At 46.8% G+C, this 24173-nt stretch overlaps 1 protein-coding gene across 1 annotated transcript in view; it reads left to right on the top strand.

The window, feature by feature from the left end:
* Positions 1-24173, top strand: part of SAP30BP (SAP30 binding protein) — a 127977-nt gene that overhangs the window by 64904 nt on the left and 38900 nt on the right. Inside the window, exons 4-5 of the mRNA XM_068264122.1 lie at positions 5225-5267; positions 21349-21437. Of these exons, the coding sequence (XP_068120223.1) occupies positions 5225-5267; positions 21349-21437 (132 nt within the window). The remainder of the gene's footprint in view (positions 1-5224; positions 5268-21348; positions 21438-24173) is intronic.

Raw genomic sequence — 24173 nt, 5'->3', positions numbered from 1 at the left:
TCACCGCCCCCAGCAGGTTGGCGTCTTCCAGGCGTGCTCCCATGCTGTTTGCTGACGCTCTATTGGGAGTGTCCTGCGCTCAGGCACAGGACGCTCCCGGTGACTTGGGGTGTCCCGTCAGATCACATTGTGTGGTCTTTAGTTTTGGCTGTTGTGAAGAAGCATTGAGCCCGATGGTACTTGCTATCTGTGTCTCCACTGGGGAGATTTGTCTACTTTCCTTTAGGGTCCATAGGGTGAAATATAATATAAAGGCAAGTGACATTTTCCATATAACAGTTGTTTGCTGAAACAGGTGACTCATTTTTTCCCCCCAAACTCCTCTTCTGGTGGTGCCGTAACAGTCTGCCTTTCCTTTACCTTTTGCACAGGTGTCCTCAAGGATGGTGGGCCAAATGGGCCTTCCTAGTCCTTTTATATGGCTCATGAGAGCTTGGAATGTTTATCATTGTAAGTGGTAAAAGAACGTCAGCACACTGCCTCCCTGTCCAGAGGAGCCCCCTGCTGGCAGGAATTCTGGTTGAAATACTGTCAGTGTGAGTAGGGAGGCAGTATAGAACCCTACGGGCCTCCAGCCAAATCAAAATTGCCATGCAAGACAATCGTGTGTGTCTGACTGTCACACACACACACACCCTCTCCTTCCCTGGCACCCTATCCCCGTTCCAATCCACATTGACCCCCATGCTAATTACCACAGTTGCTCAAAAACGCATTTGTGCCCTTCATTTGTCCCCGCGGTAGGCGATTGTGGAAGCTGGATCGCAGTGTTCCCTCCAGGCTGTTTTAGCTGGGTGCTCCACCCGGCTAGTTTTGGTGAGCACCCGGCTGTAATCTGCTCACCTCCTCCTATGCTGTAAGCAGAGTTGTGCACAGAAGCACCGGCCCTGCATTCTCTCATCTCACCCCACCCGGCTACTTTCTCATGCCACCCGGCTAGTTTTGGTGAGCACCCGGCTGTAATCTGCTCACCTCCTCCTATGCTGTAAGCAGAGTTGCACAGAGAAGCACCGGCCCTGCATTCTCTCATCTCGCCCCACCCGGCTACTTTCTCATGCCACCCGGCTAGTTTTGGTGAGCACCCAGCTGTAATCCGCTCACCTCCTCCTATGATGTAAGCAGAGTTGCACAGAGAAGCACCACCCCTGCATTCTATCATCTCACCCCACCCAGCTACTTTTTCATGCCACCCGGCTGGAAATGTTTTTGGTGAGAACACTGGATTGGGGTACGATTGTCAAATCTTTTGTCTCCATGTATCCCCTGATCCATCTTCCGCTGCCTTGTGGGTGGATATGAAGCTTTACGTTTTAGTCCCAGTGCAGGGATGGGCAGTAAGTTAATATCTCCCCAATTGGTACAGTACAATGGCAAAAATCTGGCAGTCTGATGTTTCTCCTTTCATGTCAAAGGAAAGCAGCTTGATTCGAAAAATGTTCACAGAAATCTGGGTTCACTCTCGTAATAGTTGTGGAATGGAAAAGACACTGACCATGGGAAAGTTGTCCAGCTTTCCTTTTAAAGCGGATCCGAGATGAAAAACTAACTATAACAAGTAACTTGTCTATATATCTTATCTAAAGTTTAGTTTACTCAGCATATCTAGCTGCAAACAGCATCAATAGTTTATGATTATTTATTCCTGTGATACAATGAGGGCAGCCATGTTCTGTTTGTCATATTGTCACAGGCTGAGGGCAGGAGATGCTATTAGCTTGCCTGTGTATAAATTCACTCCCCTCTCCTCCTCCCCTCTGCCTCTGAAATCTCTGGCTAGCAACTTCCTCCTCCTGCCCAGACTGAGCTCCCATAAGCCCTTGCTACAGTGCCAAGGCACAAAAGGAGCTGTGGGCGAGGCTTGTTTAGTGTATAGGGAATTGGGGTATTAAAACAAAAAAAAGTATTTGGCTTGAGGAATGCCTTATAAACTATATGAAAGGAACACAATTATGCAATGAGTAAAAGTTTATCTCGGATCCACTTTACAATCTGTGCATTCTAGGTATTTATTACTCAATGTGCAATGTGTGTGGCTGAGTCTCTGGACCTCGCCAGTGAAGCGCAGGAAGATTGGCACATGCTTGTGTTGTATTCAGTAGACTCGCAGACATCCTTCCTTGTCCAGTCCATGCTGCTGGGATCTGCCTCCCTATGGCCAGGTAGCTAGGCAACACTGAAATACATTGTGTGCCCTGAATAGCCGCAGTGTCTGCGGAGGAATCTCACATGTTTCACCCTCCCTTATTTCACAACTCCGCTGCAGCTTACTGGAAATAGCACGGCGCTGTTTGCTACCTGATCACTTTTTTTTTTTTTTAGGTTGTTGTTCTGATACAAGGATTATAAGTATTGATTATGCCTTGATTCTTTAAAGGACACCTAAGGCGAAAATAAACACATGAAATAAACGATTGTATCTATCTCCCTTCTCCTAAAAATGACTTTTTAAGATATTCTACAGTTGTAATTTATATTTAAATCTACTTTTTAATTTTTATCTATTTTATTGTTATTGCTCAATGACACATTTATTGAAGTATGCCAGAGCTAAAAATCTATGGACTATTGACCCTTGTTACCTCTTTCTTGCTCTCAGAAGCCATTTTCTGCTAGGAAAGTGTTTTATAGTTGGAATTTCTTATCAGTGAGGGTCACACTGTAGTCACTTCCTGTCTGAGTCAGGACTGAGTCAGCCACTTACATACCTGATATTTAACTCTTTCAGGCAGAGAAAGAAAAAAAGGAACACAGCCTAGTTATTTGTGTGCTAGGCACTGTACATACCCATGTCTATCTCATCATGTCACATGTCACTTCAGGTGTCCTTTCACCACTTCAGTACCGACCTATAAAACCCCCTTAAAGGTAACTTTAAGTGAAAAAGAAATTGGCCAGTTACTTACCTAGTCCTTCTTTTTTCCCCTTAAAATCCTCCTGGTCCCTCGTCGTCATCCCGCGCTGCTGGGTTCTCCCAGTGTCCTCCAATCGCATCATGTGCTGCCACATGCCTCCTCCAGTAGTTAAACGCGCTGCTCTTACGCAGTTACCAAAAACTGCTACTGTACATGCGCGGGAGCGCGATAGAGGAAGAACAGCACATGTGCAGCAGCTGGTTGACATGTGAGTCATCTGGCTTACAGAGGGGAACAGCGGAGGGCAGAACTGCAGTGAGGGGCAGGAGGACTTCAGGGGGCGAAGAAGCCCCAGGTAATTGGCCAATTTTGTTTTTCACTTAAAAGACAACTGAAGTGTTAAGACTATGGAGGCTGCCATGTTTATTTCCTTGTAAACAATACCAGTTCCCTGGCAGCCCTGCTGATCTGTTTGGCTGCAGTAATATCTGAATAACACCAGAAGCAAGCATGCAGCTAATCTGTCAGATCTGACAATGTCAGAAACACCTGATCTGCCTGCAGCTGCTATGGCTGAAAGTATTAGAGGCAGAGGATCAGCAGGGCTGCCAGGCAACTGGTGTTGCTGAAAAGGAAATAAACATGGCAGCCTCCATATCTCTCTCACTTCAGTTTAAATTTAGAGTGTAAAGGTAAATAAAGTCAGATACTTGCCTATGGACAGGGAAGGCTGGTGGGCTCAGTGCTAGCCAGAGGTGGAGGGGAGAAGCTGCTGAAGTTTGGTGAATTGAGCTGACGTTGTACTACTGTTGTTCTATAACTACTTATGAATCCTCTATACTATAAAACTGCTGAATAGAGGAACCTAAAAATCAGAATATGCTGTATAAATTGTTTTTATAGCGCAACTTCAGCCTAAACAAACATACTGTGATTAAGTTACATTAGTTATGTTAATTAGAATAGATAGGTAATATAATCTCTTACCCACCCTGTTTTAAAAGAACAGGCAAATGTTTGTGATTTTAAGAGGGCAGCCATCTTTTTGGTTGAAAGGAGGTGACAGGGAGCATGAGACACAGTTCCAACTGTCCTGTGGCCTGATCACCCCTCCCAGCTGCGAGCGCCAGGCTTCAAACCTCAAATTCAAAATAAAAAAAAATTAAAAAAATTGCACTGAAATCCCATCATGCTTTGCACAGCATAAGGGTAAAATGCCCGGGCAGTTTTCTACTGTGCAGCTAAAAATGAGGCTTGGGTAAGAAAAACAAAATTCTGATGCTGTGACACTGTTCAAGAAACACCAAGCCTTTTCAGTGCTGCTGAGTCGATTTTTAGTCTGGAGGTTCACTTTAAACCCATGTCTACATTATTTATTTTGGTTTTGTGTGGGTTTTTGTTTTGTTTTGTTTTTTTTCTTCATCGGGCTTTCATTTCTTTGTTGGTTTTCCACTTCTACTCATACTTACTACTTACTTTGCTGTTTGGCTGTATTGATATTTTTTTCCTGCATTGTTTACTGGTAATTGACTTCACAATGTTCACCTTTTCTGTAAAAGACCCACTTTTCTCTACCTAACATTGTACATAAAAAAAACCAAAAAAACCCCCACAAATTTCTTGTCCACTTTACAGCCACTCACAGACCACGCTAATGGAAATCTACGCCCTGTTTTGGTGCAGTTATCCCTGTAGATTTCAATTACCACGCCGTGTGCTCTGGACGCTACCACCAATCCTTAAAGGGACTCCGAGCAGTGCAGAAACTATGGAAAGATGCATATCATTTTAAAGCTCTCTTTCTCCTCTTTCCAATGATATATAAACCGCCGCCCTACGCTTATTAGTTTTCGCTATTTTTGCGATTGAAATTGCCGCGGCCGCGATTTCGATCACGAAAATAGAGAAAACTACAAGGCGTAGGGCGAAGATTTAGCTGTCGCCAGAAAGAGGAGAAAGAGAGCTTTAAAATGATATCCATCTTTCCATAGTTACTTGTATTACACAGGACGACTTTTTCCCAAAGTCAGCAGCTCCATTCAGCAGAAAAAGTCGTCCTGTGTAATACAATGTAACTATGGAAAGATGGATATCATTTTAAAGCTCTCTTTCTCCTCTTTCTGGCGACACCTACATCGTCACCCTACGCCTTTTAGTTTTCTCTATTTTCGCGATTGAAATTGCGGCCGCGGCTATTTCAATCTCAAAAATAGCGAAAGAGAGCTTTAAAATGATATGCATCTTTCCATAGTTTCTGCACTGCTCGGAGTCCCTTTAAGGGGCCAGAGACCGCTGATAGTGAAGTGGTTTAACAAGGAAAAAAAACGTATCATGTTGTGTTTATAATGTAATTCCCTTGTCCTCTTTTCCAGGAACAATCAGAGCTGGAGAAGAGAGACCCCCAGGAGTTGGTGGGTAAGTTCCCTCTTCTGCATGAACAGAGAAGGCATGATGGACTTAGATATGTTTTAGTACTTATATCCGTGCGTACATTATACGTGGCACGACTTCACGCATCAGTCGTGGTCGGCCGTGTAACGTGGCCATGTGCATGCGTTTTGGGGGTCGCGGCTGTGGCCTAGCCCCCTTTTTTCAACTGGCAGGCCTTTTTACTAGTATAGTATTAATAAGTAGGCCTTTTTACTAGTATAGTATTAATAAGTATACTCAACTAGTTTATGTCCATTTTATGTCTCCAGGGCTAGCATTATTTATATTAAACTCTTAGAGCTCATTGACACAAGTGAGAGAGGATTTCTATAATGACTACGCCAAAAGGAAATATTTCTGGCTATATTAAATAGGGAAATTCAATGACTAATTGCATATTCCCCTGATCATCTTGTTACATATGATACAGGAGAGTGAACTTAGAGGAACTATAACCAAGGATGGAACTTCATCCCAATCAGTAGCTGATGCCCCCTTTTACATGAGAAGTCTTTACCTTTTCTCGGATATATCGTCTGTATGACTGATAGTGTGATGTCTGTCTGTGAACCCCGCTGCATTCTGGGAAATAATGGCTTTTTCCAACTGCCAAGCAAGCAATATCTCCCTCTGTGCATAGAACTCTCAGCAACGAACATTCCATACAGATCACCTGGCAGAACTAAAGAGGTCATCACCAGTGAAACATTTCAGAATGTAAATCAGGGAGAGCAAAAATTTTACAATGGACAAACACTGACTAAATCATTTATACATGATTAAAAAAAATAGGCAATTTTATTATTTTCACCGCAGTTCCTCTTTGAAGAACCACGCAAAAAATGGTAACATTTTAAAATGCATACATATAAAATGTTGTTTTACTCTCCGAGTAAAATGCACTACACATTACTTTTCTCCTATATTCCTGATTGGACAGGTTTTGGGCTAGGCCATTTCATCATGGGGGATTCACAGGGTTTCTTTATTTTGAAAAGCACTTACTGAATTGCAATTGGCCAGTCCAACTTTCAAAATGATGTGCAAATCAGTAGGATGGCTGGCCAGGATATTTGTATAGCTCTTTTTCAGGAAGTGCTTTTGTAAGGAATAAATACTGAGAATCCCCCATGAGACCCTGGACTGGTTCAAAACCCGTCAGATTTTAACTGCCTACTGTAAGTAACAGCAACATAGGAAAAAAGTGATTTATAGCGGGGTGTTGATATTTTAGTAATGATGCCTCTAACTTGATTAGTGCTATAAGGCTGCTGGTAAATTGAAAACAAACTGCTAGGGATACTTATTTTACATAACTGCCATCGCCTGACTCCCAGAATAAAGACCTGTCACTGAGCACACGTCACTGAGCATGATACAGCAGAGGTGAGTTCTGTTTTGGAGCTAGCGCCACCTGAGTGTATCGGTTCCTGGAGCTTGTTGGGAGCCTTGGCTGTACAATGGATTTCTTCTAACATGGTTATGCAATCCTATTTTCTGGCAGCTGGAACTGTACCGTTCAGCAGAGAGAAGTACAGCTATCATGTCTTGTCCAGTCATTGTAAATAGCTGTATCATAGCATGACACACAGGTACAGGTACACAGCATGACACACAGGTACAGCTCTGAGAATCCTCAGCCTGGCGGATATGACAGTACAGGGCGTTCACAGGATTTACCACACCCGGCAGCCTGGAAAGCTCCAAGCTGTAGGGCACGTTATTTAATATGTGGATATGTTATAACCAGCATCCTGTGTACTCAGTGGAGGAAGGAGTGCTTATTTCTGACATAGGCAAGCATTTACTATATTAGTAATCAGCACTAAACATCCAGAGCAGAGTACAATGGGTTATGTGCAAAATTATTTGTATGCGGAAGTCTTTAATAATCTTAGAAGCCAAGTTCAGCCTCATGCTTTTTAAAGGGAATCTGAAGTGAACATAAACATATAAAGAATTGCATGTGTGGAACAGCTAAGAAACTTTAGCAGCACAGATACGAGTCTCATATTGTTTCCAGTACAAGAAGAGTTAAGATACTTCACTTGTTATCTATGCAAAAGAGTGTCTCTGAGATCTCCGACTAATTTAGGCCCGGTTCACATTAGCGTTCACTATCCGGATTTTCCGGATCTGATCCGCACCGCATACTGTACAAACGGAACGTACTCCGGACTCTTTTCCAACGTGCGCTATTTTTTGGGTCCGGATCTCCGGCCCACGCACCCGGACCGGAGCCGGACCTGAGCCTGACAGCACCATCAGGCACACAGAAACCAATGGGAAACGGAAGGCACAGAACACACTGCCTACAAACATCTGACGTTCTACCCCACTTCCTATGCGTATCCAAGCAGCCATTTCGGATGGGGACACATGGGCCAAGCATGTCTGGAGTGGAGCAGCAGTGACAGACGTGCTGGAGCTGTTTGGCAGAATGTCGGAGGTGGAGGTGAGGCCTACAGCGGAGGACCTGATTGTACAGGTGCACCTTCTGCTGACCCCAACATTTTTTTTCTTAAAATTTCGCTATTTTTTGCCCATGGATCCGGATGGCAGCCTGATGCATGCCTGATACAAACGGACCGGATCCGGATCGGAACCGTACGGTTCTGATCAGGATCAGGTCAGGATCCGATCAGGATCCGGTCCGTTTACTTGCCAAAACGCAAGTGTGAACGGGGCCTTAGTCAGAGAGCAGTGCTAAATTCTGAAGCACTTATGCTGGGGATACACAGTACGTTTCTGTATCATGTATCGACCAGCTGATCCGGCCAGCTGATAATATTCAGCTGGTCCGATCAAGCCTCTTGACCCGCGCCCGCTCGATCCCCGCCGGCGGACAATGGCAGGGAATCGAGTGCTGATAAGTAAGCGCCGGCGGGTACCAGCGGCAATCGATCCGCGAGCGGGGGCGCGGCTGTGGTCAATCGGATTGACCCATGTATTCCCAGCATAATACATCAAAGAAACGTTGAAAGACAACTTTACATAAGATCTTACTGCAGCGAAGTTCAAAGGGTCATTAGCTCTGCTGAAAATGATGTGGCAGAAATATTTGATGGAAGGTCAGTTTACATGCTGCAGTAGATCGCATCAGGTCACACCACCAACCACCTGCTGCCCCGCTAGCTGTGGTGGGAATGGCAGTGAGGCCAGTATACCCGTTACATGAAGCCTGGCACAGCAATTACCATGTAAGTTACATGGGGCTGAGTGCTGTCTGCTGCCCGCTAGGGAGGGGTAGCTGTGGTGGGAATGGTAGTGAGGCCAGTATACCCGTTACATGAAGCCTGGCACGGCAATTACCATGTAAGTCACACGGGACTGAGTGCTGTCTGCTGCCCGCTAAAACGGAACCTGAACTGAGTAAAATTATTAAAAATAAACACAAGAGGTAGCTGCAAATGAATATTACATAGTTACCTCACCGTCTGCTCCTCTCAGCAGCTCACCATTTTCTTCTTACAGTGATCCCTTCCAGTTCTGTCAAGATTTTGTCAACTGAAATAGACCAGTTGCTGTCAGTTATATATCAGCAGTTGTCCGTTACAACTGAATGTGCAAGGTAATGTCCATGTTCCCTATGGCTGAAGTGGGTGATATTACAGTGTAACAGTGTGCTGACCAGGAAGCTGTTATGGGGTAATGGTCTTTTTCAAAATGGAGGACAGAGAACTCCATTGATCAGTTTACAGACGGGACGCAGGAGAGGAGAAATAGATTGATGAGTAGAGTACACAGGAGGGGAAGTATGACCTGTGTATGGTTATTTTGACTTTTTATTTTCAGTTCATGTTCTCTTTAAGGGATCAAGGCAGCATCGGGCAAAGAGGGGAGGAGGACCTGGGGGCCCGGTCTGCTGCAGTACCAAATGGAATATTTTTATAACAATTTGAAAGCTATATTCTTAAATTTAAAAAAAAAATAGAAAACAAAACCTGAAGGTGAAGAGGTGAACGAGGGCTTTAACCCGAAGTCCAGGAGTGACCTTTGCCCTGCCCTTGTGTTTGCTTTCTGAGTGCTGTAGCCTTAGCTGCTGCTCACATGCCCCATGGAGTCTGTGTTGTTTCCAAGGCTTAATGCTTGCCTGTACAGAATGTATGGCCTTTTCTTCTGGCTGTGCTGAGCTCTCAGAACACCCCAGTGCTGCGGCTGCCCTGTGCCCTTTTGTATGCCATTCTGATCCATTCCTCTTTTAAGCTCCAGATATTTCCAAGTCTTTCCTTCTTATAGACACTACTCCATTGTGTGCAGAGGGCAAGACTCCCTCCTACGTGTACAGGACTACACATGCTATAAACCTTAAAGCTAAACACCACTTTTGTTGAGGATAAATACATTCTTCTCCAGGTCAGATCTATATTAAAGAAGTTTTAAATCAGGATGATAACATTTATTGGCTAACTAAAAATGAATACGAATAAGCAAGCTTTCGGCCTTGCAGCCTTCGTCGGGCTTACATCCTGTTAGTTTGCAGGCTGGTGGTACAGACAGCTATATACATGCAACATCAAAAGGGAAAACAGAATTTTTTCAAACATAAATACATGTCATTGAGATGCCTTAAGTAAAACAGAACATCTTAATGGGGGGAGAGGTTGTTAGCTGAGATAAGGATCCTTGTTTACTCCCTGCTCACAGACCTGGGATTAGGATTAACACAGAGGTATCGTAAATTCTCAGTTCACAAGTTCAGCTATATAGGCTGAGAGAGTTTTTAAATATCAGCCTCCTACTAATATAGAAAGTTGTTGTCCTTATTCAGACCCTTCTGCACAGCTTTGAACCAATTTATAAATTTTGTTTCTGCTATTAATCGGTCATTTGACGTTTTGAAGCCGCCCTTCAGGGCAGTGACACGAAGATCATCCATGCTGTGTCCGTTGGACCGAACGTGTGTAACAACTGGGAGTCCAGATTTGGTATCATTAATAGTGTGCCTGTGTCCATTCATACGTTTGCGCAGTGTTTGTCCAGTTTCTCCCACGTACATAACATTGGGGCATTTAGCACACATGATCAGATATACCAGATTGGTGGACCCACAAGAAAATTTACCTTGTACTCTGTACTCCTGTTGTGAACCTGGTATCGTTACCCTGTCAGTGGAGTGAATGTGTCTGCAGGTCCCACATCTTTGTCAGCAGGGTGATGTTCCGTTTTGTTGAGGCCTATTCAAAGAGCTCCTGACAATCATCTGTTTTAGATTGTGTGGTTGCCGATATGACAAGTGTGGAGGTTTAGGGAATATCGTTCTCAGTCTGTGATCCTTCTTTGAATAGGCCTCAACAAAACGGAACATCACCCTGCCGACAAAAAATATGTGGGACCTGCAGACACATTTACTCCACTGACAGGGTAACGATACCAGGTTCACAACAGGAGTACAGAGTACAAGGTACATTTTCCTGTGGTTCCACCAATCTGGTATATCTGATCATGTGTGCTAAATGCCCCAATGTTATGTACGTGGGAGAAACTGGACAAACTCTGTGCAAACGTATGAATGGACACAGGCACACTATTAATGATACCAAATCTGGACTCCCAGTTGCTACACACTTACGGTCCAACGGACACAGCATGGATGATCTTCGTGTCACTGCCCTGAAGGGTGGCTTCAAAACGTCAAATGATCGATTAATAGCAGAAACAAAATGTATAAATTGTTTCAAAGCTGTGCAGAAGGGTTTGAATAAGGACAACAACTTTCTATATTGGTAGGAGGCTAATGATATTTAACAACTCTTTCTCAGCCTATATAGCTGAATTTGTGAACTCAGAATTTACGATACCTCTGGGTCAATCCTAATCCCAGGTCTGTGAGCAGGGAGTAAACAAAGATCCTTATCTCAGCTAACAACCTCTAACCCCATTAAGATGTTCTGTTTTACTTAAAGAGACTCCGTAACAAAAATTGCATCCTGTTTTTTTTATCATCCTGCAAGTTCCAAAAGCTATTCTAATGTGTTCTGGCTTACTGCAGCTCGTTCTACTATCACCATCTCTGTAATAAATCAACTTATCTCTCTCTTGTCAGACTTGTCAGCCTGTGTCTGGAAGGCTGCCAAGTTCTTCAGTGTTGTGGTTCTGTGATGCATCTCCCCCCTCCAGGCCCCTCTCTGCACACTGCCTGTGTATAATTTAGATTAGGGCAGCTTCTCTCTTATCTTTTACAAGCTGGATAAATCCTCCTCTGAGCTGGCTGGGCTTTCACATACTGAGGAATTACATACAGGCAGAGCTGTCTGTACTCTGCAGGAAGAAACAGCCTGACACTTCAGTGGATGATAGCTGCAGGGGGAAAGAAACACACAAATGATCTCTTGAGATTCAAAAGGAAGGGTGTATACAGCCTGCTTGTGTATGGATGTATTTTCTATGTGTGGACATACTGTACATCAACCTACTTCCTGTTTTGGTGGCCATTTTGTTTGTTTATAAACAAACTTTTTAAAACTGTTTTTAACCACTTTTAATGCGGCGAGGAGCGGCTAAATTGTGACAGAGGGTAATAGGAGATGTCTTCTAACGCACTGGTATGTTTACTTTTGTGAGATTTTAACAATACAGATTCTCTTTAAGGCATCTTAATGACATGTATTTATGTTTGAAAAAAAAATATCTGTTTTCCCTTTTGCTGTTGCATGTATATAGCTGTCTGTACCACCAGCCTGCAAACTAACAGGATGTAAGCCCGACGAAGGCTGCAAGGCCGAAAGCTTGCTTATTCTATTCTTATTCATTTTTAGTTAGCCAATAAATGGTATCATCCTGATTTATAACTTCTTGCTCTTACTGACAGCTAACAAGGTACAATACCCTACTGCTACTACTATATTTTACAAGGGTAATAGCAAATTTAGTTGCCTTTTACCCTGTTCCCCTATTGTCCTCTTACCCCCTTCATATGTCCATATACTAGCAAAAGGAATTGTTACATGGGTGCATGACGCTGCCATATTCACAGTTTAAAGCACATGGCAAGAGGAAAACCAAACGCTCTCATTTCCTTTAAAACGAGATTGTCCACCACAAAATCATGTTCCATTTACCCACTGCTCTGTGTGTATTACACAGTCTACATCATGACTCTGCATTGCAAGCATTCCAATACAATCATAAATGTTTCTGCTGTAACAAAACGTCTCTGTCAGCCTGACTTCCTTTTGGTAAATTGCCAGGGAGAAGGAAGCTTGTTATCTTGCCTCCCACATTTCTGCTCTTCACTGATTGGCTGAGGGCAGTTCAGTGTGACAGGAGGCTGAGAAGGGAAATACACTTCTACTGAAATACGATCTATACTGTGCTCACATGAGTTTACAAGCAAGCCAGATATGGCGGTGAGGTTTCTATGAGAAAAAAAGAGGAGAGGAACTGACATCAGGATTGGCTTGAGTCAGAGGCAGTCAAGATGGAAAATGCCTGGATCCGTTTTCACTGAAATCAAACTGGGGACAGTACAATACATGTGTTATGTAAGTAGGACAAGTATTTATGTACTTATATTTTCCTGGAATAGTATGGCTGTCCCTGCTGCTTTAAACTCGTAAACTTCCAAGCTGACCCCAACACACCTAAATATGGTGCTGAGGAATGCTAATCATTTTGTTTCTGCTCTGTGCAGAAAATGACTTGCAGTGCAGCAAGATTTGACATGTGGGGATGTTTTGTATATGTGCATGGTTGCCATGGTTGCTGAGAACTTATCACTTTCTGGCAACTCTAGAAAGTCATGACTTGCGTGAAATGGATATGTAAAAGATAATTTTATTTATGCCAAATTTTCAGTTTGCCTTGTTGAAATTCGATAGTAAATTCCTCTGAGGGGGGACTAAGTAATTTCGGCATTGCCCAGCCGCATAGCAGCGCCTAGAGTTTGGAAACATGGAGACCAAACCAGCAGACAGAAGTATCTGCCTAGCAACAATACTGACATCAGGCCACTCCCATGATAGCATACAATGCCGTAAAGAAACTAAAGTCAATATAGAGTTTTATATTGTCCACTGCAAAATCTGAGTTTTCTGCAACAGCAACAACGGCCTTTGCTGGTGCTACCATTGAGGGAACCTGGGCAATTGTCCCCCCTGGAAACTTCACTTAACAACCAGGGGCATAGATATACTGTACATACTCTTTACTTGCGGTTACCAATCGCCGCACCGCTGCCATTTGTTTCTTTTTTGCAATCCCGCAGTTCCGTGATCGGTGAATGGGAACAGCTTGTTCCCCAACCCGATCACACTACTTGCGATGAATGAAAGCCGGCATTAGCGAGAGGTGGGCTTTCAATAACAAAGTTAAGGTAAACACTTGCACATACTACTTTGTGTACTGTTTACAGTCCTCTGCAATTAATTGTAGCACCATCTTGTGGCCAAGCAGTAAAAATACATCCTCATACACTATTATATATAATAATAAATACATTTTTGTTCATTTTTAACCCCTTACATCCCTACCCCATAGTTTAACCACTTGAGGACCACAGTGCTAAACCCCCCTAGTGACCAGGACATTTTTTTTTACTAAAAGGGCCAATGCAGCTTTAAGGCTGAGCTGCAGGGCCGCACAACACACGAGTGATTTTCTCCCCCCTCCCCACCCCCCTTTTCTCCCCACCAGCAGAGCTCTCTGTTGGTGGGGTCTGATCGCCCCCCAGATGTTTGTTTATCTTCTGACAAATATTTTCTCTCTTTTTTGTTTTAATAAAGTCTATTTTTCTTTAATTTTTCCCACCCTCCCTCCCCCGGCCAGCCTATCACAGCATTCGCCTGGCTTCAGCCTATCACTGCTAATCGCTCCTGTGTCCTACAGAGGGACAGCCGTGTCACACAGCAGTCCCCAGTACAGCGCTGCTGCACACATTACAGCGCTGTACAAGGTTTATAGACAGTGGTTTTGCCATCTAACAGTCTCCCGAGCTGCGATCATCGCTGGGAAACTGAAGGCGGAGCTCTGCCCTCCAAGCAGGAGATGCATGCGCAGCCTGCGCGCAATCTCCTGCAGCAGCCGGCCCCAGGACTTGATGCCAATTGGCAATAGGTGGTCCTGGGGCTTTGGTGTGACGCGGTCGTTAGGTAGTTAATAGTTACCTTAGGGACTTTTTAATATATTACTGTTATTTTGTAAATAAAGGCTTGTAATTATTCATATAGTATTAAAAAAAAAATGAAACAAAAAAAATAATTTCCAAGAGAAATATTATCACCATACCTTGTGCTAGGGACACAATTTAAATGTTGTACTAACTGGGACAAATTGGCAAATTACGGTTCGGTTTTATTTATCGCAGTATATTTTATTTTAAAACCATAATGCAGGGGTGTCAAACTCCAGTACAGTATGGGCCGAAATTGTACACTGGGGCCTAGTCGCGGGCCAGAATTGTACACTGGGACCTAGTCGTGGGCCAGAATTGTATACTGGGGCCTAGTCGCGGGCCAGAATTGTACACTGGGACCTAGTCAGGGGCCAGAATTGTACACTGGGGCCTATTCGCGGGCCAGAATTGTACACTGGGGCCTAGTAGTGGGCCAGAATTGTACACTGGGGCCTAGTCGTGGGCCAGAATTGTACACTGGGGCCTAGTCGCGGGCCGAAATTGTACACTGGGGCCTAGTCGCGGGCCAGAATTGTACACTGGGGCCTAGTCGCGGGCCAGAATTGTACACTGGGGCCTAGTCGCGGGCCAGAATTGTACACTGGGGCCTAGTCGCGGGCCAGAATTGTACACTGGGGCCTAGTCGCGGGCCAGAATTGTACACTGGGGCCTAGTCGTGGGCCAGAATTGTACACTGGGGCCTAGTCGCGGGCCGAAATTGTACACTGGGGCCTAGTCGCGGGCCAGAATTGTACACTGGCCCGCGACTAGGCCCCAGAATTGTACACTGGGGCCTAGTCGCGGGCCAGAATTGTACACTGGGGCCTAGTCGCGGGCCAGAATTGTACACTGGGGCCTAGTCGCGGGCCAGAATTGTACACTGGGGCCTAGTCGCGGGCCAGAATTGTACACTGGGGCCTAGTCGCGGGCCAGAATTGTACACTGGGGCCTAGTCGCGGGCCGAAATTGTACACTGGGGCCTAGTCGCGGGCCAGAATTGTACACTGGGGCCTAGTCGCGGGCCAGAATTGTACACTGGGACCTAGTCGTGGGCCAGAATTGTATACTGGGGCCTAGTCGCGGGCCAGAATTGTACACTGGGACCTAGTCAGGGGCCAGAATTGTACACTGGGGCCTAGTCGCGGACCAGAATTGTACACTGGGGCCTAGTCGTGGGCCAGAATTGTACACTGGGGCCTAGTCGTGGGCCAGAATTGTACACTGGGGCCTAGTCGCGGGCCAGAATTGTACACTGGGACCTAGTCGGGGGCCAGAATTGTACACTGGGGCCTAGTCGCGGGCCAGAATTGTACACTGGGGCCTAGTCGCGGGCCAGAATTGCACACTGAGGCCTAGTTGTGGGCCAGAATTGCACACTGGGGCCTAGTCGCGGGCCAGAATTGTACACTGGGGCCTAGTCGCGGGCCAGAATTGTACACTGGGACCTAGTCGGGGGCCAGAATTGTACACTGGGACCTAGTCGGGGGCCAGAATTGTACACTGGGGCCTAGTCGCGGGCCAGAATTGTACACTGGGGCCTAGTCGCGGGCCAGAATTGTACACTGGGGCCTAGTCGCGGGCCAGAATTGTACACTGGCCCGCGACTAGGCCCCAGAATTGTACACTGGGGCCTAGTCGCGGGCCAGAATTGTACACTGGGGCCTAGTCGCGGGCCAGAATTGTACACTGGGGCCTAGTCGCGGGCCAGAATTGTACAATGGGGCCTAGTCGCGGGCCAGAATTGTACACTGGGGCCTAGTCGCGGGCCAGAATTGTACACTGGGATCTAGTCGCGGGCCAGAATTGTACACTGGGGCCTAGTCGCGGGCCAGAATTGCACACTGAGGCCTAGTCGCAGGCCAGAATTGTATACTGGGGCCTAGTCGCGGGCCAGAATAGTACACTGGGGCCTAGTCGCGGGCCAGAATTGCACACTGAGGCCTAGTTGTGGGCCAGAATTGTACACTGGGGCCTAGTCGCGGGCCAGAATTGTACACTGGGGCCTAGTCGCGGGCCAGAATTGTACACTGGGGCCTAGTCGCGGGCCAGAATTGTACACTGGGGCCTAGTCGCGGGCCAGAATTGTACACTGGGACCTAGTCGCGGGCCAGAATTGTACACTGGGGCCTAGTCGCGGGCCAGAATTGTATACTGGGGCCTAGTCGCGGGCCAGAATTGTACACTGGGACCTAGTCGCGGGCCAGAATTGTACACTGGGGCCTAGTCGCGGGCCAGAATTGTACACTGGGACCTAGTCGCGGGCCAGAATTGTACACTGTGGCCTAGTCGCGGGCCAGAATTGTACACTGGGGCCTAGTCGCGGGCCAGAATTGTACACTGGGGCCTAGTCGCGGGCCAGAATTGTACACTGGGGCCTAGTCGCGGGCCAGAATTGTATACTGGGGCCTAGCCGCGGGCCAGAATTGTACACTGGGACCTAGTCGCGGGCCAGAATTGTACACTGGGGCCTAGTCGCGGGCCAGAATTGTACACTGGGACCTAGTCGCGGGCCAGAATTGTACACTGGGGCCTAGTCGCGGGCCAGAATTGTACACTGGGGCCTAGTCGCGGGCCAGAATTGTACACTGGGGCCTAGTCGCGGGCCAGAATTGTACACTGGGGCCTAGTCGCGGGCCAGAATTGTACACTGGGGCCTAGTCGCGGGCCAGAATTGTACACTGGGGCCTAGTCGCGGGCCAGAATTGTACACTGGGGCCTAGTCGCGGGCCAGAATTGTACACTGGGGCCTAGTCGCGGGTCAGAATTGTACACTGGGGCCTAGTCGCGGGCCAGAATTGTACACTGGGGCCTAGTCGCGGGCCAGAATTGTACACTGGGGCCTAGTCGCGGGCCAGAATTGTACACTGGGGCCTAGTCGCGGGCCAGAATTGTACACTGGGACCTAGTCGGGCCAGAATTGTACACTGGGGCCTAGTCGCGGGCCAGAATTGCACACTGGGGCCTAGTTGCGGGCCAGAATTGTACATTGGGGCCTAGTCGCGGGCCAGAATTGTACACTGGGGCCTAGTCGCGGGCCAGAATTGCACACTGGGGCCTAGTCGCGGGCCAGAATTGCACACTGGGGCCTAGTCGCGGGCCAGAATTGCACACTGGGGCCTAGTCGCGGGCCAGAATTGCACACTGGGGCCTAGTCGCGGGCCAGAATTGCACACTGGGGCCTAGTCGCGGGCCAGAATTGCACACTGGGGCCTAGTCGCGGGCCAGAATTGCACACTGGGGCCTAGTCGCGGGCCAGAATTGTACACTGGGGCCTAGTCGCGGGCCAGAATTGTACACTGGGGCCTAGTCGCGGGCCAGAATTGTACACTGGGGCCTAGTCGCGGGCCAGAATTGTACACTGGGGCCTAGTCGCGGGCCAGAATTGTACACTGGGGCCTAGTCGCGGGCCAGAATTGTACACTGGGGCCTAGTCGCGGGCCAGAATTGTACACTGGGGCCTAGTCGCGGGCCAGAATTGTACACTGGGGCCTAGTCGCGGGCCAGAATTGTACACTGGGGCCTAGTCGCGGGCCAGAATTGTACACTGGGGCCTAGTCGCGGGCCAGAATTGTACACTGGGGCCTAGTCGCGGGCCAGAATTGTACACTGGGGCCTAGTCGCGGGCCAGAATTGTACACTGGGGCCTAGTCGCGGGCCAGAATTGTACACTGGGGCCTAGTCGCGGGCCAGAATTGTACACTGGGGCCTAGTCGCGGGCCAGAATTGTACACTGGGGCCTAGTCGCGGGCCAGAATTGTACACTGGGGCCTAGTCGCGGGCCAGAATTGTACACTGGGGCCTAGTCGCGGGCCAGAATTGTACACTGGGGCCTAGTCGCGGGCCAGAATTGTACACTGGGGCCTAGTCGCGGGCCAGAATTGTACACTGGGGCCTAGTCGCGGGCCAGAATTGTACACTGGGGCCTAGTCGCGGGCCAGAATTGTACACTGGGGCCTAGTCGCGGGCCAGAATTGTACACTGGGGCCTAGTCGCGGGCCAGAATTGTACACTGGGGCCTAGTCGCGGGCCAGAATTGTACACTGTGGCCTAGTCGCGGGCCAGATTTGTACACTGTGGCCTAGTCGCGGGCCAGAATTGTACACTGGGGCCTAGTCGCGGGCCAGAATTGTACACTGGGGCCTAGTCGCGGGTCAGAATTGTACACTGGGGCCTAGTCGCGGGCCAGATTTGTACACTGTGGCCTAGTCGCGGGCCAGAATTGTACACTGGGGCCTAGTCGCAGGCCAGAATTGTACACTGGGGCCTAGTCGCGGGCCAGAATTGTACACTGGGACCTAGTCGCGGGCCAGAATTGTACACTGGGACCTAGTCGCGGGCCAGAATTGTACACTGGGACCTAGTCGCGGGCCAGAATTGTACACTGGGGCCTAGTCGCGGGCCAGAATTGTACACTGGGGCCTAGTCGCGGGCCAGAATTGTACACTGGGGCCTAGTTGCGGCCAACCTCAATGTATACTGGCCACCTCCCTCCCCTATAAAGTTCCTATAAATAATGGTGTCTAGAGACCTCCAGCTGCCCCTATACATTCCCGTAGTGTCTAGTGCTTTCCCCCTACCTCCCCATATGGCTTCCCTGGTGTTCTAGAGCTTCACCTCCAATATAGCTTCCCTGGTGGTCTAGAGAGGGCCAAATATAATGCAAAGTGGGGAAACCACTTGGGGGCCATATTTAATGGCACTGAGGGCCAAATTTGGCCCGCGGGCCAGAGTTTGACATGTATGCCATAATGGCTGAATACAGAAATATTTATTTTGTTTTATTATTCCAAAGAAAGCCTAATTGTTGGTGAATAAAACCATATTTAGATCATTTGGATGTGATCCGTAAACATAAAGTTATTGGCAAATGAATGGGAGGAGCGTGATGTGAAAATGGCTCTGGTTTTTAAAGGGGGGAGAAAAAAACTAGTGAAGTGCTTTAACAGGCGCCAGGCTACGGCCCACCTGGCAATGTACGCAGGGCGTGACCTCATCCTACATGGATGTCCCAAGCCGCTGCAGCTAAAGCTAACAAAATTTTGGGATGCATTAAAAGGGAAATAAAAACTCGAGATGCTAGCATAATATTGCCCCTGTTTAACTCTCTAGTAAGGCCACATCTGGAATATGGAATTCAGTTCTGGGCACCACATTACAAAAAAGATATTGCAGTTTTAGAGCAGGTGCAGAGACGAGCAACAAAATTGATACGTGGGATGGAAGGTCTCACTTACCAAGAAAGGTTAGATAAACTGGGTTTATTTAGTCTAGAGAAAAGACGCCTTAGAGGAGATCTAATTAACATGTATAAATACATCAGAGGGCAATATAATAGCTTGGCGGATGAGCTTTTTGTCCCTAGGCCTTCTCAAAGGACTAGAGGACATGATCTGCGCATGGAGGAAAAACGTTTTAGCCATTTATTTAGGAAAGGGTTCTTTACAGTAAGAGTGATTAAGATGTGGAATGCATTGCCACAGGAAGTCGTTATGGCAAACTCTATACCTGCATTTAAAGGGGGCTTAGATGCTTTCCTTGCGTTGAATGACATCCATGGCTACAATTACTAGGTAATGCCAATGATGTTAATCCAGGGATTTTATGATCAACAGGGATATGTGAGGGAGCAGGCTGGAGTTGTACTTTGTACTGGTTGAACTCGATGGACGTATGTCTTTTTTCAACCAAAGTAACTATGTAACTATGTAAGCCTGCGCATGCACACCGGGCCCAATGCACTTGAGCTGGAATTGAGGGCAGAGGAGGACGCAGGGACAGGGTTTTTATTATATAAGATTGTATATAACACAACAAAAAACCCTTAGGGCCCTTTTACACTTAATCAGTTGCTCTCCGTTAAAACGGAAAGAAAACTGATTTTCAAAGTAATGCCCATGTTTTCCTATGGCACCTTTCACACTTAACGCGTTTTAACTGAAATCTTCTTCCCAATGCACGTACTAATGCACACTAACGTGTACTAACGCATACCAACTGATTAAGTGTAAATGAGGCCTTATCCTTTAAAGTGGGTCCGAGATGAAAAACTAACTATAACAAGTAACTTGTCTATATATCTTATCTAAAGTTTAGATAGTTTACACAGCATATCTAGCTGCAAACCGCTTCAACAGTTTGATTATTTCTTCCTGTGATACAATGAGGGCAGCCATGTTCTGTTTGTCACATTGCCACAGGCTGAGGGCTGGAGATGCTATCAGCTTGCCTGTGTGTAAATTCACTCCCCTCTCCTCCTCCCCTCTGCCTCTGAAATCTCTGGCCAGTAACCTCCTCCTGCCCAGACTGAGCTCCCATAAGCCCTTCCTACAGTGCCAAGGCACTGGAGGAGCTGTGGGCGAGGCTTGTTTAGTTTATAGGGAATTAGACTATTAAAACAAAACAAAAAAAGTATTTGGCTTGAGGAATGCCCTATAAACTATATGAGAGGAACACAATTATGCAATGAGTAAAAGTTTATCTCGGATCCATTTTAAGGAAGTGTAAAGTGACATGCAGTGTCCCGCAGAGCTCAGTCACCAGCACAGTTTCTTCAGTTTCCACCTTGCTCTTTGCCTCCAGGATCCAGGGCCTGGTTATAGATAGTGATGGCACAATGCAGGCATAAGTGAGAAGGCCTAACTTGTATCATTCAGTGGTGTGCCAGGCCACACAGAGAGCGATTGTTCCCATGCATTGGGACAGGGGGGAGGAGGGTGTAAAAGGCATCAGAGCGGCCAAAGGCAGGAAGAATAATCAGTGGCGTGTCTGCTGCCCCCACCCTGCACATCAAAACAGCAGAATTAAGCCTGGAACTTGGCAACACTGAAATGTCATGTTTATTGCCCTGTGTCTGTTAACTCTCCCGTCACCTATCCAATTCATGCTTCTGCTGCAGTATTTATAGCGTGTGCATTCTTACTGCTTCATGTATGTTGTATTCTTCTACCTGTTTAGCTTCCTTCTCAGAAAGGGTTCGGAACATGTCTCCAGATGACATAAAAATCCCTCCGGAGCCCCCAGGCCGATGTTCCAATCACCTGCAGGTAAAGTGTCAGGACATGACATCTGTGTAACCTGAAGCAATAACCGTGTATAAAGCAATAACCTGAGACTGGAGCACAATTGTGAGGCGTACAGTACATGGTGGACATCTCAGCCAAGGGAAGAGGAGTCTAGCAGGGGCCACGTGTGTCTGTGAGGAATGGAGTATGTAGGTGTGAGAGACCACTGATCTCTCTGAGCCCTGAGAGCTACACATGCTGAAGCATGCCTGAAATGTCACACATACAGAGTATATTCACTGCCTGACCTGCCCTGTGCAGCACATCTGTAACGCTACACTCACCTAAAGGATTATTAGGAACACCATACTAATACACCATACTAACCCTAACCCTTTCACCGTCAGAACTGCCTTCATTCTATGTGGCATTGATTCAACAAGGTGCTGAAAGCATTCTTTAGAAATGTTGGCCCATATTGATAGGATAGCATCTTGCAGTGGATGGAGATTTGTGGGATGCACATCCAGGGCACGAAGCTCCCGTTCCATCACATCCCAAAGATGCTCTATTGGGTTCAGATCTGGTGACTGTGGGGCCATTTTATTACAGTGATCTCATTGTCATGATCAAGTAACCAATGTGAAATGATTTGAGCTTTGTGACATGGTGCATTATCCTGCTGGAAGCAGCCATCAGAGGATGGGTACATGGTGGTCATGAAGGGATGGACATGGGCAGAAACAATGCTCAGGTAGCCCGTGGCATTTACACAATGCCCAATTGGCAGTAAGGGGCCTAAAGTGTGCCAAGGAAACATACCCCACACCATTACACCACCACCACCAGCCTACACAGTGGTAACAAGGCATGATGGATTCATGTTCTCATTCTGTTTACACCAAATTCTGACTCTATCAGACTCATCAGACCAGATAACATTTTTTCAGTCTTTAACTGTCCAATGTTGGTGAGCTTGTGCAAATTGTAGCCTCTTTTCCTATTCATAGTGGAGATGAATGGTACCCGGTAAGGTCTTCAGCTTTTGTAGCCCATCCGCCTCAAGGTTGTGCGTCTTATGGCTTCACAAATGCTTTGCTGCATACCTCGGTTGTAACGAGTGGTTATTTCAGTCAATGTTGCTCTTCTATCAGCTTGAATCAGTCGGCCCATTCTCCTCTGACCCCTAGCATCAACAAGGAATTTTCGCCCACAGGACTGCCACATACTGGATGTTTTCCCTTTTCACACCATTCTTTGTAAACCCTAGAAATGGCTGTGCATGACAATCCCAGTAACTGAGCAGATTGTGAAATACTCAGACCGGCCCGTTTGGCACCAACAACCATGCCATGCTCAGAATTGCTTAAATCACCTTTCTTTCCCATTGTGACATTCAGTTTGGAGTTCAGGAGATTGTCTTGATCAAGACCACACCCCTAAATGCATTGAAGCAACTGCCATGTGAATGGTTGATTAGATAACTGCATTCATGAGAAATTGAACAGGTATTCCTAATACTCCTTTAGGTGAGTGTATAATCCTGTTACACCGTCTCATACCATATGGTTATGAAATGTAGTCTGATGGTACGATCTCTAATCATTACCTTAGTTCCCAGCTAATGAGATGTTTTTTTATTCCCGTTTAGTATAGATCGGACTGTAGGAATTATTTTCGTAAATGTAGTGATCGTCATGTTACCAGAAACCTCCATTATTTCTGCAGAAACAGCAGCACTTTGTTATAGATCTGCAGATTGCGATATTTATAAAGCCGTGCTCCGCATTAGGTCGGGTTCCCACTGGGAGCGGCGGTTGTTTCCGATTCTGCCAATGCTCCCGCTCTGATGCGCAGCCACGGTCGGAAGCGCTAAGCTGTGCTATTCATGGCGTGCGGATTCAGCTGTATGAATCTGCAGTATGCCGTCCAGATTGACACCGCAGCGTGATATGGAAGGCATGCTGGGTATATAGTGGAAACAGGCCCTTATTAGTACAATAGCCACCTATAAGCTGAGATCACTATATTAAAGGTGATACACCTCTCTGATCGTCCCTTTATAATCACCAGATAGGACAGTTGAAGTCAGTGAGCTGCGTACTGCTACTTTTAGGCCCCTTATACACAAGCAGCTGATAGGCAGTCAAGACAGTTGAACTCTCAAAACTGCTTGCAGCTGTCTGATAACTGTTCACTGAACGCCCTTAGGTCTCCTTTCCAGGGACTGTTTGTGGGCTGTGAAATGCCTCTCAAACTCACAACTGCTCATTGCTGCCTGGTAACTGCTTGTTGCAGTCTGGTAACTGCTCACTGCAGCCTGGAAACTGCTTGATGAGCATAGAGCTTAACAGTCCGTTTTTTGTACTGGCAGCTGAAGACGGTGAATTTACCAAACAGTCAGCTACACCCTTCCACCGGCCGGGCATTTGCTAGTAGTCGGCACAGGCAGAGGACAGGCAGCGCCTCCCCCATGTAGATGCATCGGAGTACGGCGCTTGCTGCGGTCAGACATGAGACCTTTTATTTTGCTGCCAGGTAACAGCGACGTGTGTAAAACAGGACCCGTGTTGTGTTACCGACCGCTGTCCTTTGGCTGTTTGTAACTGTGCCCAACGGCGTTTGTGATGCAAATGCAAATATTTCCTAGTTCATGCAGGATTATTGTTATAAACTGTTCTTATCACCTTGCTTCGACACCATCGTCTCACAGACTGTGAGATCACTTGACTCTCCACACAGCAAACAGGAGATAGACTTCCTCAGGCTTTTTCAATG

The sequence above is a fragment of the Hyperolius riggenbachi genome, chromosome 12 (genome assembly GCF_040937935.1).
Source record: "Hyperolius riggenbachi isolate aHypRig1 chromosome 12, aHypRig1.pri, whole genome shotgun sequence".
In the NCBI taxonomy this organism is placed as follows: Eukaryota; Metazoa; Chordata; class Amphibia; order Anura; family Hyperoliidae; genus Hyperolius; species Hyperolius riggenbachi.
Note: the sequence above shows the minus strand (reverse complement) of the source record. Positions and strands in the feature narration are given on the sequence as shown.